General features: G+C 39.2%; 1 protein-coding gene across 3 annotated transcripts in view; it reads left to right on the top strand.

The window, feature by feature from the left end:
- Positions 1-18,578, top strand: part of phex (phosphate regulating endopeptidase X-linked) — a 145,082-nt gene that overhangs the window by 92,209 nt on the left and 34,295 nt on the right. For all 3 annotated transcript variants that reach the window (XM_062977220.1, XM_062977219.1, XM_062977222.1), the window contains exons 13-14: positions 1,919-1,996; positions 6,321-6,424. In XM_062977220.1, the coding sequence (XP_062833290.1) occupies positions 1,919-1,996; positions 6,321-6,424 (182 nt within the window). The remainder of the gene's footprint in view (positions 1-1,918; positions 1,997-6,320; positions 6,425-18,578) is intronic.

Raw genomic sequence — 18,578 nt, 5'->3', positions numbered from 1 at the left:
CCTGCATAGATACAGGCCAAATGGCCAATTTCCCAGTGTGATGTTAAACATTGTTGCCCACTTTTGTTGCCCGCTTGTAAATAAAACGATGACACTGTGTGTGGGAGGAGCCGAAATGCCCATTTCCCCAGATCGCTAATGCAGAGGCTTGGAGAAAGGGTTAATTTAAAACCACTTCATATGATTGCCAAGGCAAAGGCCCTGAGAAAGACTAGGGTTAATTTAAAACTACTTCCTATGATCTGGGGTAATTTTGTTAAAAAAAAAAAAAGAAATAATCAAAATCCTGGAGGGACAATGGGAGGAAATTTCAATGCAAATGGCCCCAGGGAAAGTGCAGCCTTAAGAAAGGTGCGTCTGTTTCAGTCAAGGGTCTGGAGTGCAAATGACCCCAGTGCCATTTTAAGAAAGGTGTTTCTGTTTCAGTTGAAGGGGTTTGATGGCAGTGCTGCCTTAAAGGATGCCTGTTTTAAAAACTGTGCGGGTATCCTTGAAATAGGAGGAGTCATCGCCTGCCTATGTGATAGAAATTAAATGGATGGTTGAGTTAGAAGCTGAAGGAGGTGATCTTAGTGTGATGGCAGTGAGTAAATTCTTCATCTTCTTTACAGAACCCCATGAAACTCCACCCTTTCCCCCACTTTTCTTCATTTTATCCAGCTCAATATGATGAAGGCCTTAGTTTGTTTCTTATTTTCACCGGGGCACCATTTGTATTTCATTGTTTTTCTGTCACCGAGGACATTTGCATGACAATGGGATCTTTCTTGCTTAAGAGTTCATCTGTTCCTGCTGCTAATTACCCATCTGTATTCTTCACTTTGTCACATCTTAATTATCTGTCTGGCAATTAATTGTAATTTCACAGGTAGAAGATTTTAATTTCAGGTGGGAAAGAAAAACCTAGGGCCAGGAAGGCTTGGCCCAAAATGTTTTGCTCCCAGAGGCAGAGCAGTAAATGGTGTTCTCCCATAGTCAACGTGCATAGCCTTGGTACCCAGCTGGTGAATTTATTTTGCAGCAGAGACAAAATACAAACATATTTTGTCTGCCTACTGCTAAAATTCCACTAGAATAATAAATCAATTTACTAACAATGTTATGCCTTTCTTAATGGTTTGAATTCTCAATACCCATGTGTACAATATACTGTACCTCAGTGTCAATACTTCAGTTTTTTTGCAAATAGCATGGACTCTAGCAGTGCTACAGAATCAGTACCTACTTCTGCATTAGGATGGTGACTTATGTATCACTAAAAAGAGGACAGAAATGATATAGAATTGTATGAAATGTGAATGTGCAAAATTATTTATAGAGCCAATGTGGTGTAGTGATCTGAGTGCTAAAATAAGACTTTAGTCAGTCATGGAAACAAAATGGATAACTTTGGGGAAAGTCACATTTTCTCAGGCTGAAGAGAAAGGCAATGAAGAAGTCTTACAAAGAAAATTCCATGATAGGTTCACCTTTTTGATATGTCAGGAATGACTTGAAGGTACATTTAGCAGGTTTTGTGTGTATGTGTATGTGAGTGTGTGTGTGCGCGCGCGCATTTGAAAATAATTACTAGTTGAGTATGGATTTTGGATTTTTATAGATTTTGGAATACCTGCATTTACATAATGAGATATCTCAGAAATGGTACTCAAGGCTAAACATTAAATTCAAATTTAATTAACATCCTGACTGATAATTTGTTATCTTGCTAGTTATTTTTTTTGCTGTTGATATTTATTGAAATAATTTAAAAACAAAACAAAAACACCCAGCAAATGAATGTATGTTTCATATACACCTGATATACATAACCTGAAGGTAACTTTAAACAATACTTTTAATGCATGAAATAAATTAAATAATATAATAGTTTAAATTAGCATCATTGTCAACATCATGTTTCTGTTTGGTCCCAAAGGCAAAAGCTGTTTTGGCAAAAGTGGGTTACCCTGAATTTATAATGAATGATACCTATATTGCGGAAGGCATCAAAACAGTAAGTCTTGTTTGTAATATAATTATAGTTATTTGCAAAGATGGTGTCAATATAGGATGCACAAGAATACAACAGATTGAAATTCATCCTTGTTCCAAATTATTTTAAGGGATGAGTTGAAAGGAAAGGTCATGCATGAAAAATAATTTTGCAAAATTTCTATATAGAGTACTACAATTTGCCTGTAACTGATGTTTTGGTTGGTGAATATTATTTTTGTTGTAGTTCTTAGCTTGTTAAAAATATCAACTTCTCTTTTGGTTATCCTGACTTTTTTTCTGGCAATTCCTAGCATCAGTTTTCAATATTGTTTCCAATGTAAAATTGTCTTCTTTTTAATTTCGAGGTATACCAGAACACCCCCCCACCACCACCACATATCCATCTCTTATTTTCATTTTTCGCTATCATTTAAAATTATTTTAGAGTTACAGTGCATCAATGAAAAAGCATTTTAAAAATGTGCTCTTCAAAATCATACTACAACATCAACAAATTACACTTTGGGGTGGGGTTTTTTGTGTAAAATCTTCTGATGCAGATCCACAAAATTTCCATAGACATCAACTTTTAAGATGCATGGTTGTGTAGATGGCCTGGCAAGCCCAAAGAACTGCATCACAAGAGCACACACACTTCTCTATGCCATTCTGGAAGCACTCATAGTATCTTTTGCCTTGGTGTTGATGTGAAATTTAGTGTATATTTGGGTACATACAATACAGATGTTCCTGAAGATTATTTGATATTGACTTTCTAGATAGCTAGCCAGAATGCTCAATTATACTGGGCAAGTAATGACAACAATTATGATGATGATGTCATAAAATACACTACAATGATGTTTGATTGAGACTTGATTCACAACTGAAATTTGGTTTCAAAAAGAGTAATGATTTCAGGATATATTGCCCAAGACATAAATGGTTCACATATTAGTTCCCACTGGAAATGACTGGATATTAACTTTCTGAGTACTTCATTTCTGCTCTAAAATGCATGCCTATAACAGTTTCCTTTGCTTTGCACATTTTTTGTGTTCTGTTTAATCTCCCACATTATTTACATGAAGCTTCTGTCAAGAGAATAAAGCATTTTAATTGAAATTGAAGATGATGAGTAAGTACTCCAAACGTTACTTAACCCATACAGGAAAGTCTTAACTATGTCTATGGTTAAGTTTGTTCAGCAGTCGATGCAATGTGTATCTTTAACACAAAGCACCGATCACTGTCAACTGTGTCACTGAAGCAAATTAATAGCAGCTGTAATCCATTTTCTGAGTCATAATCTTTCTCCGAAATTGCCAATATTTCAGTGAGGTAGCCCCAAATACACCACACAATATCTTCACTGAGGCTATCGCTCTGTCTGTGGTAGTGATAATAAGGCTGAGAAATGATAATAAGTCACTTCTTTTATTGCTTTATTGTTCACATCCTATCAAATCATTGTAGTGTGAAACTTCATTATTACAGATATTTAGAGCCAGACAAAACAACAGCCACAGCAAACTTTCTATAGGAAATAGATCTGCAGCTGGGGATGATGAAAGCAGGTTTGTTTACAAGTTGTTCAAGCAACCAAAAATTGAAGTCACATTGAATTCATTGAATTAACATATGTGCATATGAAATGCACTCATCAATGCCATTTCTGTTGGCTAAATTATGTAATACTTATATCAAGGACCTCATCACATTGATGAGGTCCTGCAGAGTGATTTGCCAGCCTCCTATATTTTCTTCCTTCAGGTTGCATATTGTCTCCAAAGCTATTTTTGATCCCCTAAGTCTCTCTGAACTGTTTTTTTTCCTGGCAGAAAAAGGTGAATTGTTCCTCTAGAAACATTTTCATATTATCCAATTATAGTGGCATATGCCAGCACCATACCAAAAAATGTGAAGACTCTGCAAAATGATAGTCAAAGGATCAAACATTGCCAACAAAGAACATTAACATTTGAATTTTTATTAGTAATTATTGGTGATCTATGATTAGACTTGCTACTTCAGGACTGTCCCAGGTCCTAAGGTTCTGGCCCCAAACTGGAGACTTTCTGACAGATCCTGGTAATGCCATTAAGTAATGTCAATAAGCACCACCACAATTGCACACAACTTGTCATTCAATCGTGCACACAGAGAAAGAGAAATCTTAATTAAGAGGTGAAATGAGGTGATTATTCCTTCTCACTTACTTCAGAGATGACATAAGGAACAATTAAGATCGCCCAATTGATGGCTGGAGAGCAGAGCATGGAGTGAGCCCTGGTGTCACGGGGACTGGGACAGAAGGAGGACTAAATACATAGACAGACACCCCCAAAGTCTCTCCAGTTTGAAGCAACAAATCAATTAAGTCACAAAAATTGCAGGATGCTGCTGTTGTACTAGCTGACTTGGAAATTTTTGTCTACAGCCCTTTCAAAACTGGAAAATTTGTACCCTTGCATCTTACTTGGAGATGACCCATGAGCGCCTGAATGACAAACCACTTAGTTATGTAGTGTTGCTTAGTTCAATAGCACTGTGGTATGACTTACTCCAAAATAAACATGCATGGGATTTCAGCTTTAACCTGTTTAATCCATATGGGATGTTTTGCCAGGCTAGCAAACAAAGTGGAGGATAGAGTTTTAACTTCACTGAACCTTTAGTACCCACTGGGATTTGTGCTAGGATCTGCGTTTACCAAAATAATGATACTGAAGTCTTCTTATATACAATGGTGTTGCAAAATGGTTTCTCTGATATAAAATGGAAAAATCAAGGTTGCTTTGTGGGGTTGGGGTGGGGGGATCTTTTCAAGCCACGAGTGGTTAAATCTATGGATACAGAGTCCATGGACACAAGCACTCACTGTACACTACTTTTTGGCAGAGATGGGACTGAACTCATAATATAAAATATGCATTTAACTCGTTCTGTTAGATTGATTTTCTTGTAACTTAGCCCTTCTTCTTTTTAAAAATGCTATAGAGCTATTTTGTATTTTCTGACCGATATTGATGTTTCTCATGTTTCCTTGAAAACAATAGAGATGCAATATAAAAACCTCCTATATTGGAAAATGCAAGAAAAGAGAGGCAATACTTTTCCATATTTTGACTCAAAACCTAAAAGTTTTTTTAATACTAAGCATCTGGTCAACTCCTGGTAAATAAAAAATGTAGGTGGAATATGCCAAATGTAAACCTTGTGTGTGTGCACGCACATCTCTGGATATATGTAATTTGCTTTAATTTTACTTTAATTTGATTTGAAACAATATCTCATATTTTGAAGTGTGCAAAGCTGCTGGATCTTTCCAAATAGACCACTTGCAGCAATTAGTTGTTAATGACTTGGAATCCTTAGCCACATTCTCTGAGTCTGAAAGTGTGACCTAGCATTATATCCAATTACTAGCTCTCTGAGCCATCATCACCGCCAACAGCTATATTTTCTGACTGTCTCCTCAGTGTAATAAAATATTTATTAGCCCTTGAAGGATATAATTTGAAAAATAAATAAATAAAAACATAGCTGCTTAGAGCATCAATACTCTGGGGGAAGATCAATTTTATGTCTTCTCGGGCTTTTGCTTGTAAACTTCTCATGTTTAAATGTATGCTTTGGCTTATCTTACCCTTGTCAGAGTTATTAACTCTTTACCTATGTAAGACTGAAGGTCGGGATTTAAAATGCAGTTGCTCACACATCCTTTCTTTTTATATTGCCCTGTTTATATGGGACATCTCTATTTATATTTTGTAATAGACCAGATAATAGCCAAACCATCTTGTTGACTGGAATTTTTTGTCTGAATGACTAAAAATTCATATAATGTTGCCGTCTTCTAAAATCCCAGTATTTATCAATTTTGTGACATGTAAAATACAACTCTATGTAGCTGTATGTTTTGTTCAAAATAAAGTCCCACTGGGCAATGTGTATATGATTCTAGTTTTGCAATCATGTAGGTAAGCAAAATGTTTTGTTCATTATGAAACAAAACCACAAAAATAGCAGTTGCTATTAGCTGATTAAATGCAAATGGTGAAGGCACTGGAGTTCCATGTTGTTTAATGGAAACATTTCATTTCCCAACATTTCCACAATGAAAATAAAATGACAAGTAAATTAATAGTAACATCTCAGGGGGACTGCATATGAGCATTCACAATGGGGAAAATATTTCTGGAATTGGTTATGTTATACAAATAATTATGGTTTAAAATAAGAAGGGTTTAATTCTTGCTTCCTAAGCAGTGAAGTTATTCTTTGATCCTTCCCCTTGAATCTGTTGGTTAAACTTGCACAACCTTATGTTCTATTCCCAGCTGAAGTTTTCAGAAACTGATTATTTTGGCAACGTTCTTCAAACCCGCAAGCATGCAGCACAGTCTGATTTCTACTGGTTAAGAAAAGAAGTTCCAAAAACAGAGTAAGTAAGAAATGTATTAAGGGAAATCTGACATTTGCTTCATCATCCGATTAGTATTCAGTAACTATAGTCACATCTAGCTGCACTCGACTTCTCAACCCCATTGATTCAATGGAAGAGTTATACATGTGCTTAAATTTTGTGCCTTGGAATCAACGAGACTTAAAAATGTTTAGCTTTGGCTGGTGCAGAGCTTAATGCATTTTTAAAAGAAGCTATAATTGAATTGTAATTGAATTGGATTTCTGCTGGCAACTGTGGCAATTTGGAATGGTGCAGCTGGAGATTCTGTGCTTTTTATATTTCATAAAAAGAAGCCAAGCCATTAAGAGGCAAAGTTTCTATTACTCCCTTAGTTACTTGCTTCCCATAAGAGTGATATATGAAGAGATAATTGACTAAGATTATCTGGTTTTCCAAATTTAACAAATGCAATGCTTCAACAGAATGTAAGTGCTCTCCATACAAAAATATGAACTGAAAATATATTGGGTTGTATTGGACTATGTATTTCACTAATGCATAGTTTCTATTGCTACTTGTTCTGGAATTCTGATTGTGCACAGGCTTGAAAGATGGCTTTTGTGCAAGTTGTTCTTCAACTTATTTCACAAGCTTTTTTGTCACATCTTCCACAACCTATTAGAACATACTTTGGATTAGTACTGCTAGTTGTTCTGTTAGTACAGACCATCCCAACATTTGACAGATCAAAACAGAGATGCATATAGAGTGAAAATAGACTGACAATTGGGTCACATATGTCAAAGAAACAGCAATCTGTGTTCAAACTGGCAAAAGATATTAGTTACAAGCTGCAGCAGTTTGCCAGAAACTACAGGAAAGGACAAGATGCCCCCCTCCTCTCTTCTCCTCCCTGTTGATTTAACTCAACACTTGGAACTCAATTTGCACCAACTGAAGTAACCTGAGGACAAAAAGGGGAAAAGTGGGAGAAGGAAAGAGAACACCTCAGACATTCTAAAAAAGCTGAAAAATGGGCAGCAGATTAATCGGGACTCTTTCTTCCAAATTAGGAGGGTTGAAGGGTATGCTAGTACTTTCATTACCGCTGGAAGAATGATGCCACCTCTTGTACTTTATTCACTATCATAGTATTTAATATAGTCCAAAGTTGGCTTGCTTCTCCTAAAATGAGGGTGCTTGAAATGGCAATTCACCTCATAGTTCAAGCAGTTTCTGAAGGAATGTACCATTATTATCGAGATGGAAAAGGAACATTCTTAAATAACAACCACATACTGTAACTAACTACACAGTAGTAGTGTGCATTCGGGACTCACCTTGTCCCGTTTTCTGTTCCAGCTTTTGGTGGGGTCCTGTTCCATTTTTGTCTGACCTCCCGAATTTCATCTGACCCCCCAAACATTTCTTTTGTTTTGTCTTCTGGGCTGAAAGATCTGTTTTCTTTTGGCCCAAAGCACCTGGCCGAGTGCCGAGTGAGGAGTGCTTCTTACTCGGCAATCGACTGCAGGCCCTGCGAGGGCCAAAGCCTGCATCCATAGACCCAGGAGCTTTGAGCCTATGGGTGCAGGCTTTGGGCCTACACACCCAGGCCTCACAGGGCCTGCAGCCGATTGATTCGAAAAGCAGGCTTGGAGCCAATACCGTCTCCCACCTGCCTTTCGTGTCAATTGCATTTTTGTTTCAAAGGGGGGGCTTTCTGTTTCCTGCTTATCCGAATGGATAGTACGAAACGGAAATGCAAATGAAACAAATGCAACAAATACTGCACACATCTCTACTACACAGTACTACACAGTACTACAAATGTACATCCCTACTCTAATTACATATAATTCTAAAATAGAAGCATGCCTAAGTATGTTTATATATATGTATAAGAATTGCTGTTTTCTTTATTTGTTTTTTTATATTAACATTGAATTTTTTTAAAAGATAGAAAAGGAAAAGCTTTTTTGGGTAAGAAATCTATGTTGCAGCTGCATCCATTATTGCTGTTACTCCATGACATCCTGTTATTAGAATTTTCTCAGGTCTTGAAAAGTGGCTTCCTGGATTGAGTCTGTAATGTGGTCTTCCCTTTTCCTATTATCTTTTCCTTTATGCATTATGCTCATTTTAATGAGTAATATTTCTTATAATATGGTCAAGTTGTTCATTTCACAGATGCTACAGGATGCTGATTGACCTCAAGTTTATTGTAATTCAGTGTTTGCTGAAAACACACCTTCAGTATCGATATCACTGAAAGTTACAACTTTCTGTATTTTTTGTAATCAATCCCCACCTTTTATAATATTATACTGTTATATTCCTCATGCATTCTACTAATTCTACTAATTACATTTTTGAGCAAAATGTTACACACTGTTTAGTACAGGGGTTTTTTAAACAAGGGGGCCAGTTCACGGTCCCTCAGACTATTGGAGGGCTGGACTATAGGTTTTTTTTTTTTTTTAAAAAAAAACAAAACCCTGTGAACAAATTTCTATGCACACTGCACGTATCTTATTTTGAAGTAAAAAAACAAAATGGGAACAAATTTATTTATTTATTTATTTATTTCCAGCATTTATATCCCACCCTTCTCACCAGGGGGGACTCAGGGCAGCTTACAACAGTTGGCAACATTTAATGCCAAGAACATAATAATAAAACAAAAACAGTACATATAATTAATTAAAACTATAAAAATACATCATTAAAATACATTATAACATATGCAAATTAGATCAATTTGTCTAAAAACCTCATGCTTCAGCCTTCAATCGGACCATGTCAACGTTATTGTATTACTCGTTAAAAGCTTGTGCACACAACCATGTTTTCACAGCCTTTCTGAAACCCAGAAGAGTTGGGGCTTGTTGGATATTTGTGGGAAGGGTGTTCCACAGCCTCAATGTTTATCATCATCATCATCATCATCATCATCATCATCATCATCATGAAAATAATAAAGAGGGTTGGAAAAGACCCCTTGGGCTGTGTAGTCCAACCCCTTTCTGCTTTTTCCCCTTAAAAGCACAATAATAATAATAATAATAATAATAATAATAATAATAATAACTTTATTTATACCCCACCACCATCTCTTCAACGGGGACTCGGGGTGGCTTACATGGGGCCATGCTCAGAACAATACAATATAACAGAATATAAAAGAACAACAAATCCTAACACATTGAACAGTACAATAGATAATAATATACATTACAACGCAAAATCAGGGTAACAATAAAAACAAGGGCGGGCCACATGAACACTAAGTTAAAACTTGGGGTGAGAAAGAAATAAGAATAAAACCCACAAAGAACAGGGTCATAAGATAGTGGTGCAGTCTAGAGGATAGATATTGGAGGTGAGCAACAGAGAAGAAGTATATAGTAGTTACTCTCCAAAAGCACAACGGAAGAGCCATGTTTTCAGGTCAAAGCACCCCTGGCAGATGGCCGCCCAGCCTCAATGTTAGTAATAATAACAATAAAAATAATATCAAGGGTTGGAAGCGACCTCTTGGGCCATTTAGTCCAGCCCCCTCCTGCGTTTGTCCTCCACAAGCAAAGCACCCCTGGCAGATGGCCACCCAGCCTCAATGTTAGTAATAATAATAATAAAAATAATATCAAGGGTTGGAAGAGACCTCTTGGGCCATTTAGTCCAGCCCCCTCCTGCCTTTGTCCTCCACAAGCAAAGCACCCCTGGCAGATGGCCACCCAGCCTCAATGTTAGTAATAATAATAATAAAAATAATATCAAGGGTTGGAAGAGACCTCTTGGGCCATTTAGTCCAGCCCCCTCCTGCCTTTGTCCTCCACAAGCAAAGCACCCCTGGCAGATGGCCACCCATCCTCAATGTTAGTAGTAGTAGTAATAATAATAATAATAATAATAATAATAATAATAATAATAATAATAATAATATAATACATGAGCCAACAATGTGATGCAGCAGCTAAAAAAGCCAACGGGATTCTGGCCTGCATCAATAGGGGTATAGTGTCTAGATCCAGGGAAGTCATGCTCCCCCTCTATTCTGCCTTGGTCAGACCACACCTGGAATACTGCGTCCAATTCTGGGCACCACAGTTGAAGGGAGATGTTGACCAGCTGGAAAGCGTCCAGAGGAGGGCGACTAAAATGATTAAGGGTCTGGAGAACAAGCCCTATGAGGAGAGGCTTAAAGAGCTGGGCATGTTTAGCCTGCAGAAGAGAAGGCTGAGAGGAGACATGATAGCCATGTACAAATACGTGAAGGGAAGTCATAGGGAGGAGGGAGCAAGCTTGTTTTCTGCTGCCCTGCAGACTAGGACGCGGAACAATGGCTTCAAACTACAGGAAAGGAGATTCCACCTGAACATCAGGAAGAACTTCCTCACTGTGAGAGCTGTTCGACAGTGGAACTCTCTCCCCCGGGCTGTGGTGGAGGCTCCTTCCTTGGAGGCTTTTAAGCAGAGGCTGGATGGCCATCTGTCGGGGGTGCTTTGAATGCTATTTCCTGCTTCTTGGCAGGGGGTTGGACTGGATGGCCCATGAGGTCTCTTCCAACTCTACTATTCTATGATTCTATGATTCTATTATTCTAATATCAAGAGTTGGAAGAGACCTCTTGGGCCATTTAGTCCAGCCCCCTCCTGCCTTTGTCCTCCACAAGCAAAGCACCCCTGGCAGATGGCTACCCAGCCTCAATGTTAGTAATAATAACAATAAAAATAATATCAAGGGTTGGAAGAGATGCCTTGGGCCTTTTAGTCCAGCCCTCTTCTGCCTTTGAGCACCACAAGCAAAGCACCCCTGGCAGATGGCCACCCAGCCTCAATATTAGTAATAATAACAATAAAAATAATATCAAGAGTTGGAAGAGACCCCATGGGCCACTTAGTCCAGCCCTCTTCTGCCTTTGAGCACCACAAGCAAAGCACCCTGGCAGATGGCCACCCAGCCGCAATGTTAGGAATAATAACAATAAAAATAATATCAAGAGTTGGAAGAGACCCCTTGGGCCTTTTAGTCCAGCCCTCTTCTGCCTTTGTCCACCACAAATTAAATAATAATTAAAATACCTTTGTAAACACAAGTAAAACTCCAACTCCAGGCAGGCAGAGGGCAAGGAAGGAGGCGGGAAAGCCTTGTGCAGGGAGAGGGAGGAGCCAGGAATGGCTGCAAACGCTTTTGCAGGGAGAGGGCAGAAAGGGCTGCAAAGGGAAAGGACGGAGCGGCAGCATGCACCTTCCTCGGGGTAGGAGGAGGAAGCCACTGCCATGGGGGCTGGATAGATGCCTTCCAGGGGCCGCATGTGGCCCGCGGGCCTTAGTTTGGGGACCCCTGGTTTAGTATCAGGAAAAAAGTGGGACCTACTACCAGATGTAGAATTTTCTTGCTCATTTTAAAACAGTAAGTAATGCCCTCTGCTAAGAAAACTCAATTCCATTTTCTCCTTCCTCTATTTTTCCCTTGCAATTTTCAACAGAGCCAATTCCACTGGGCTGTATTGGCTCAAAAAGACTATTGTATTTTTGCTAACCTTGGATTTTCCTCAAATTTCCTTCTTTTATTTTGATGGTACCTCTCAGAAAAAAGACTTTGCTATTATAATATATGGCTATTGATCTTAAATTCTGATACAATGGGATGAATCTTCCTTACATAGGTGCAAAATTGCTAGTGATTTGTGACAAAATATAAAAGTATCATATTAGCAATGGCTGCAACAGTCGTAATTGTTATGCAGGCATACAATGAAACTGCAAGAGATAACCCTGAAGGGATCTCTCTCTTTTTCTCTCTTTGTTTTAGGCTCTTCTGTACAGCAAAACACATTAGATTTAGCTCTTTGTGAGTCCCAAGTAGTAGGGGGGAAATTGCTTCTTTATGAATGAGGAGATAAACACCCTTGATCCTTCATTCTGGTGGAAGTGGCTATTAGCTGCACTAATATATCCTGAAGAGATTCTTAGTATGATGGAAAATGTCACTGAAGGTGAAATTAATTGGCAGATAATCCCTGAAATGTACAACTTTAGGGCTGTCCCCTGAGAATCATCCTCCATCACTGCTATACTTTGAAAAGAAGGGAATTATTCCCTAACTCGGCATGTGGTAGAATGCAATTGAGTTTATCTCAATTCATTTTCCTCCTTCAAGGGCTGCTTAATGCCAACCCTTCCCCACTCGATCTTCATATTTGTGTGCCTGAACTCCGTTTCTACTTGTGTGCGTGTGCGTGTGTTTTTAAAGGTAGGCCAGTAAAGAGAAAAGAGTAGCTATGTGTTGTACATGTAACTTAAGCAGAATTTATGCAACACCATTAACTCTTGAGTTGTTCCTTAAAAATGTATATAATACATTAATATATTATAATGTATTATATTTATCAATTACCCATTTAAGCCACACAGGGTGCTAGTTTAGACTCTCTAGAGAGGACATTGCAGAGCTTGGGAGCAGATTTAGAAGGGTCTCTTCTAAAGATCTCAAGACATGGGCAGATAGTTATATAGCTTATATTTATCTAGGTCTATAGATTTGTATATAGGAGCCCCTAGTGGCGCAGTGGGTTAAACCACTGAGCTGCTGAAGTTGCTGACCAAAAGGTTGGCAGTTCGAATCCAGAGAGTGGGTGAGCTCCCACTGTTAGATTCCCGTAATGTGCTGGTTCCACCCTCCTTCATCCATGCAGCAAGCACAACGTTGTCTAATGGGAGCCAGTCAGTTCCATGGGTGACCGGGCTAAATCGGCGTATACTACCAATTCTAGCCCTGTATGATGAGGTCAATAGTTTCCTTGTGTTTCCATTGTTGTCTCACTCAAGGCCCTGAGTTCTTTCATCACTTCTCTCAGCTTTTGTAATGCAGAGGTAGTGTGGTAATTAGCCAGCCAGTCTAGGAGCAAGGTTCATTTCTCCATTCTGACATGATGCTCACTGAGTGACTATGTGTGAGTCACGTGTCCCCCTTCAGAGTAAGTCTGAAGATAAAAATGAGTGATTGGAAAGGATGTCCTCAGTCTTGAGTTCCTAATAGAAATAACAACCTATATATAAATCTATAGGTAAAGGTAAAGGTTTTCCTCTGACATTAAGGCTAGTCGTGTCCGACTCTGGGGGTTGGTGCTTATCTCCATTTCTAAGTCGAAGGGCCAGCATTGTCTGTAGACACATCCAAGGTCATGTGGCCAGCATGACTGTATGGAGAACTGTTACCTTTCTGCTGGAGCGGTACCTATTGATCTACTGACATTTGCATGTTTTTGAACTGCTATGCTGGCAAAAGCTGGGGTAACAATGGGAGCTCACCCACTCCCCGGTTTCGAACCACTGGCCTTTCAGTCAGCAAGTTCAGTCCAAGAAACAAGGTCTTCCTGTGTTGCCATAATTTATGGGGGGAAGTTGTGTGCACCATGTGTGCTTACACTTCCCCCATGTGGTCACCCTTCCAGTAATGCGGGCAATGGGAGGTATGGGGTGCCAGATTCCCCATATCTCATGGCAAAGCAGAGCACTGACACCTCCTGCTGCTGGCCGTCTGATGAGGTCATATGTCTGCAGTAGAGAGACTGCATAGTCTATACTTCTGAGATGTGAAGTTGTAGGTGGTAAAAACTAGAATGAATTTTTTAAATTAGAATTTCTTTTGCCTTTAACATGAAATAGCAAATCATTGTTTCTGTTACAGTTATACCGCATAGGTTGGATCCAAATGTGTTTCTATTTAGACCTACTGAAATAAAGGGGAAATATTTCTGTTTCCCAAGGACAAAGGCTAAAAAACAACAAAGGCATGGGGGAAACAAGGGGGAGAGTGGAATGAAATGAAAAAAAAAATCTGACAGAGGGTAGTGGCACTGCTTTAGGATCAGGACAGCTTCCTTGACATTAGACGGAAAGGAGTAGTAGAGTTGGGTGTCATCCTCATGTAGGTGGCACCGAACTCCAAAACTTCGGATGACCTCTCCCAGCAGTTTCATGTATATGTTAAACAGCATGGGGGACAAAACCAAACCCTGAGGAACCCCACAGGTCAATGGCCAGGGCTTCGGAGTCCCCCTGTTGTTGTCTGGCAAGCATCAGAGGATTTTTCTGAATGTTCAGAAGATGAGGCGGTGATGGGTTTCAAAGGGAGGAGTGTGTGAGTGATCAAGAGAATCACAGGCAGATGAGGGCTGATGGTTTGGATTCTTCAGCTTGTTCTCAAGCAACAGGGGAAATTGAAACTTCCAGTTCCCTTGAGAAAAGGCCTTTGGAAGGTGGGGAGTTTTCCAGGAAGAATAGATTAGACCTGAGAGAAAAGCCAGCAAACTAGATAGTCTCAGAGGATCGGAGACTTTGAAGTCCAGATGTTTCAGGCATGATGTCATGGGTGTCTTAGAAGGCTTAAATTAAGTGGTTTCAACGTTGTTATAGAAGATCAGTCTCCTCTTCATGATTCCTGTTCATGATTCCAAGTTCATATTTCAAGTTATTGTCAAGATTCCTGTTTCATGTTCCTGTTTTATGCCTATGTTTCTTTGGAGAATTTACCTTGGAGAAGTTCCTGTGTTCATGGATATACCTTTGGATTAATTCTGTGTTTTTGGGATTCCTTGGCTTTGTGTTCTATCCTAGCATTTTTGGATTACTGGTACTGAATCCAAGCTTTTTTTTTTTAGAATTGCATTTTATATATGTACTGACATTGACTTTTCCCCTTTTATGTTCTTTCTTTATAAATATTCTTATATTGGATCATTAGACTCTGATGTGGTGCTGGGTGAAAGGGTGTTCCAATGCTAGGTTGCCACACCCCCAGCACTTCCAGGAAGGACCAGAGCCATTGTAAGAGTGCCTCCCAGTCTCATCCCAACTAGACAACCCAGAAAGATACCATGGTTAATGGTACTGAAAGCCACTGAGAGTTCCAGGAGAACCAACAGGACCGCCCCCCCCCCCCCCCGCCAGCTCTCTGTGTAGGTCATCCACAAAGGTGACCAAAGCTGTCTCTGTTCCATGGCCAGGCCTGAAACTAGATTGAAATGGATCTAGATAATCCATATAATTCAGAAATCCCTGGAGTTGGAAGGCTACCACATGTTCCAAGATCTTACTCAGAAAGGGGAGGTTGGACACTGTCTGATAATTATCCATTATAGATGGGTCCAGGTATGTTTTTTTTTTTTTTAAAAAATATGCCTCACAACTTTTAGGCAAGTTGAAATTTCGCCTTGTTCCAAGGAGGTATTGATCACTTGCCAATCCCCCTCTGGCCTATTTAATCTGCCAGGAAGGGCAAGGATCTAAAATACATGTGGTAGCTCCCACCTCTCCAAGAATCCTGTTCACATCGTCAGGCTGTACAAATTGAAAGGTATACATGAACACTAGACAAATAGGAGCCAAAGTTGTATCCATTGGAACTGTATCAATAACTGCATCCAAGGCAGAACAGATCTGAGCAACTGGTTTGGCTCTGTTCCATGAGAGGGTATGTTCAGGAGCAATTGTGTCCACTACTCAGGTGATTTCCCCATTCCAGAGGTCAACCAGGACTTTGACATAATCACCTGCAGAGGTGACAGGAAAATCTCCAAGAGCCATCAGGAATCCATCCAGATCCATGAGCCTCCTGGGGTGGACGATCTTAATCGGTCCCTCATACCTGCAGAGGTTTGAAGTCCCAGCGAGTCTAAACCTGACCAGGTAAAGATCAGTCCATGACAATGGAACTGTGACCAGATCCTCAACACCACCATCACCATTATCCCATCCTCCAAAGGAAATAAGGTCCAAAGTATGTCCATTAGCATGGGTAGGGCAAGACATAACTTGGGGCAGACCCAAGGTTGCCATGGAGGCCATGAAGTCCTGAGTCACTCCCTAGCACTATTAGCCACTGAAACTCCAAGGCAAGACATGAGACAGTTAACCAATGAGCAATCATAATAGCAGTCTTTGTTATCTGTCTTTCACCCATAATAACATTTTAGACTCATGGAGGTTTCTCATGTTTTTATAGAACCTGGCATATTAAACCTTTGTGTGTGATGTACTTGTGAGAGGAGCAAAGCAACATAAACAAAGAAACAAAGAAACATAGTAAGGAGCTATTCAAAGACATATCTATGCTAGTCTGCTTTAGTATACAAAGGGATCTTGGAGCATTTTTGAGACTAACCTTTTCTCAGTCCCTGAGTAGGAACTAATATACTACCAAACAGAAGATACACATTAAGCTTGGTAATGTTGCTTGGTATTCTTAGTCACTGTTCTCTTCTGGAATCTGTCAATTATGCATTTAGTGCTGGAGAATTTTCCTTTTTAAAACATTGTAGAACCCCAGTCAAGAATCCTGTAGAAAAATACTGAAAGGTATCAGGTTGTAAAAGTATGTCTTTTTAATTAGGACTGCACAAATATGTGTATTCATATAAGCTGCTTGCATTATGTTAAACTAGGAATTTAGCATAATTTGTCATCAAATTAGAATGTTTAAAAACCATTCCATGCCAAATTAGTATGAGGTGTTTCCAGCTCTAATTATAGAGAAAGGCAAGCATGCAAAGACAGAATGTATTTCCATTTGTTGAAAACAGAAAGGTTTCAAGTGTCTCCATTAGGGCTGTGTGTGCATGGCTGAAATAATGTGGATTCATTGTTCTCTTGCTGCAGTGAGTCAGCATGTCACATGGATTGGATGGTAAACCCTATCTATTGCATCTAGCTATTAACCCACTTTAAGGGAACATGGGATTTACTTTGGAGCTTACAGATTTGATAAAAAGCTCTAGAGTGATCCGGCAGTGTTAGAAGCATGGACAGCTCGATTGGATTGGATCTGGCCCAATCTGCTGTCCATACGGCCAGTAGGGCTACTGCTTCCTTGCTGCCAGTAAGAAGCTTTTTCCTAGAGGCTCGCTGGCAATATCACATTTCTGGTGAGGTAACACTGAGTGCCAACACAATATATCTATAGAAAAGCAAACACTTCCCAATAATATGTTTTGTAGTTAGCCTCAGAGAACATTGAGCACCTTAGATAAACTGTGATAACCGCTTCAAACAACAAATACAAGAGGGAAAATTGGTAATTTTGGAGCCAGGACTTAACAATTTTTTAACTTCTCCCTGGTCATTTTATCCTTTATAATGCTTCTACATTTCATACATGTAAGAGCCAAACTAACCAAATAATAACTTGTCAGCACTTATTTAAAATGAGTGAATGAAAGCATGAGCATTTGAGGTTTTCCATTTTATACTCTTGAACCGTTTGACCATAATGACTATATTGACAAGTTTGAATTTAAAGATATTGCCATGCTAGCCTGGATCAGTATGCAAAAGGAGCTTATAGCAGCTTTGATACTGAGAAAAATAAATTGGTAGTGTGTGCTTTCATAGGTTACATCTTCTTCATCAGCTGCAGTCTATTTGTGTTTGAAGAAGTAAACTTAGGGTTTATATACATTGTTGAATAAATGCAGTTTGGCGCCACTATAATTCTCATGGTCCAATGTTCTGGATCCTTGGATTTGTAGTTTGGTAAGGCACCCTTTCTGGCAGAGAAGACTAAAGTCTACAATTCCCATGATTCCATAATAATGAAACATGGCAATCAAAGTAGTGCCAAACTGCATTAATTCTACAGAGTAGATGAGCTCTTCATCTTATGCTACCGACTTCTTGTTCTTAAAGACATTTTCTTGGGAATTAACATCATTTTGTAATAGAAAAAGACAATATGTTTAAATAACAACAATAATAAGAAGATCTGTAATTATACACATACCCAGATGGCTGCCTCTTAATGTTTTTTAAAAAGAAGAAAAAAGGATGTTTTGTGGAGCAGCATCAGCTTCAATCACCCACCATGACAGCCCAGGTTTTGACATCAGATCTGTTTACTATTGTCTCATTTGTTTTTTCTCCTTTTTTTCCTCATTATCTAAGGCTTTCCTTATAGGTTTTGCCCTAGCTAAACCAATGATCAGACGCTGAGGGTAGGAATGCAGAGCTGTATGTGGAATGGCCCATAAGCCTACCCTGCCACACCTTAGCTCATGCTGCCTGACATTGCATACAGTGGAGGACACCGGCTACTGTAGAAACAATGTCTAATCCATTTTGTACGTTGAATAGGGAAGGATTTCATCTTTTATTTTGCCTCAGGCAGTAAATTGTTTTGACTTAGTAATTAG

The sequence above is a fragment of the Anolis carolinensis genome, chromosome 3 (genome assembly GCF_035594765.1).
Source record: "Anolis carolinensis isolate JA03-04 chromosome 3, rAnoCar3.1.pri, whole genome shotgun sequence".
NCBI classification, from domain to species: Eukaryota; Metazoa; Chordata; class Lepidosauria; order Squamata; family Dactyloidae; genus Anolis; species Anolis carolinensis.
This window is presented reverse-complemented; position numbering and strand designations above follow the sequence as displayed.